Raw genomic sequence first — 1,957 nt, 5'->3', positions numbered from 1 at the left:
TCCTTTCTAAAATGGCAATTGTACGAATTATAGCCAATAAATAGGAATATTTTCTAAGGAACAATATCGCATCCTATTTTTTATTATTAGCCTATACGAGAGCACGATTGCTTGTTATTATAAAACAGTGTATGATTATTATCTATGTTCTATCTGTTGGCGAATTTGTTAAATTTCAAATATTTCATGCATCATTTCGAATTCACCGAAGTCACTGGTGATGTATGGGATATTTAAAGGTTTAAATGTTTATCTAATTGTTTGTTCTGTATTTTCCCCTCGCCAGGGAGAACAGCGAAAACAACAACTCCGGCAACAACAAACAGAACCAGCTGTCTCCCCTCGACGGAGGCAAGTCGCTCATGTCAAGCTCGGAGGACGAGTTCTCCCCTCCGCAAAGTCCCGACCAGAACTCTGTGCTTTTGCTCCAGGGGAACATGAGTCACCCCGGCGCCTCGTCTTACCCCATGTCGGGCCTCGGCGCCCAGCAGTCGGTGCACGGAATGCATGGACACCCGCACCAACTGCAGGACTCGTTGCTGGGACCTCTAACATCCAGTCTTGTGGATCTAGGTTCTTAAAGGCTTCTCGGTTATACCCCCCCAACCCCCCCCCCCCAGAGACTGATAACTGTATCAGATTGACTACATATATGAAATAACACTATGGTACCTTATAATACAGTGGTTCTCAACCTGTGGGTCGGGATCCCCCAGGGGGGTCCCCACATGATTGTGGGGGGTCCCCATGATGACAGTGAAGTGACAATTTAAGGACTTTTAAGATCTTTTTAATACCTACAAAAAAAGAAAGAAAATAAAAAAGACCATTACTGCATCAAAAGTAACCAACAAACTACACTATAAAAACTGTCAAACATTGGCCAAATTGTCAACAAATAATATAAGAAAGAGGCAAAAAATGTGAAAATAGCCAATCTACAAGCTCACAACGCCTGGCGTTGCCAGCCGTTGTGAGCTTTTAGATCGGCTATTTTCACAATATTTATATGTGGAACCAAGTCAAACAAAAATGTAATGCCTCAACTCCTTTTCCAAGTGCTTATCAGGGTGGGGGTCCCCAGTTCAGATATGATTATTTTGGGGGGTCACGGCCTGAAAAGGTTGAGAACCACTATTATAATAGACTGACTTGTCTGTCGTTAAATTTGGATAGAAATATAACACAGTTTCTTTTTAAGCGCTTAACCTATCCTATAGCTGTCTATAGGAGGTTCTCTCTGATCCACCTTCCCGTGAAAATACAACCGCCCCTTCCCTTATGAAACTCTGAACTCAACGAAACACTTAACTGGACTGCCCATTTGCTTAATTTATGATATTTTGTTAAGATAAAAAAATTTATAGCAACTTCCTGGCTATGGAAACTAAGAGGCAAGGTTTACTTTAGAGTCATTATAAACAGTTTCCAATAAAACAAAAGCTATACATTTGTCTTACGTGTGTTATTTGTAGGCGATCCATTTACTGAGGGGAGAATACAGCAGATTTATTAATGTAGACTTCAAGCCCTGCCCATCAGACCTGCAAACTAAACGGGAAAAAGGAAAAAAAGAAAATATCCAATGGGCTCGGGTCGACGGGATCATCATTATTGCAATCATCTAATTATTAATTATTCATAAACCCAACTCTGGAGGAAACGGAAATATTTTGAACGACAGAATTGTAGGCTTGGACCATTCAAATAATGGTCTTCTCTTTGGTTTGCTGCTTGCTTCGAGCATTAAATAACAGACAGTAGGTTATGGTATGGCTTTAGGCTATTGTAATCCATCACACACACACACACACACACACACACACACACACACACACACACACACACACACACACACACACACACACACACACACACACACACACACAAATACAATGCTGTTGTCGCGTACATCTTGCAAACAAAGTACGCCCATCTGAGCTCTTTAATTCTTAAG

At 41.1% G+C, this 1,957-nt stretch overlaps 1 protein-coding gene across 1 annotated transcript in view; it reads left to right on the top strand.

Moving 5' to 3' along the window:
* The window catches only part of six1a (SIX homeobox 1a), a 1,851-nt gene extending 1,235 nt beyond the window's left edge, over nucleotides 1-616 (top strand). Inside the window, exon 2 of the mRNA XM_084045604.1 lies at nucleotides 287-616. Coding sequence (XP_083901730.1) covers nucleotides 287-581 — 295 coding nt within the window. The 3' untranslated portion in view covers nucleotides 582-616. The remainder of the gene's footprint in view (nucleotides 1-286) is intronic.
* Nucleotides 617-1,957: the final 1,341 nt, after the last annotated feature.

This window comes from Gymnoscopelus microlampas (assembly GCF_963454915.1).
Source record: "Gymnoscopelus microlampas genome assembly, chromosome: 20".
Classification (NCBI taxonomy): domain Eukaryota; kingdom Metazoa; phylum Chordata; class Actinopteri; order Myctophiformes; family Myctophidae; genus Gymnoscopelus; species Gymnoscopelus microlampas.
Note: the sequence above shows the minus strand (reverse complement) of the source record. Positions and strands in the feature narration are given on the sequence as shown.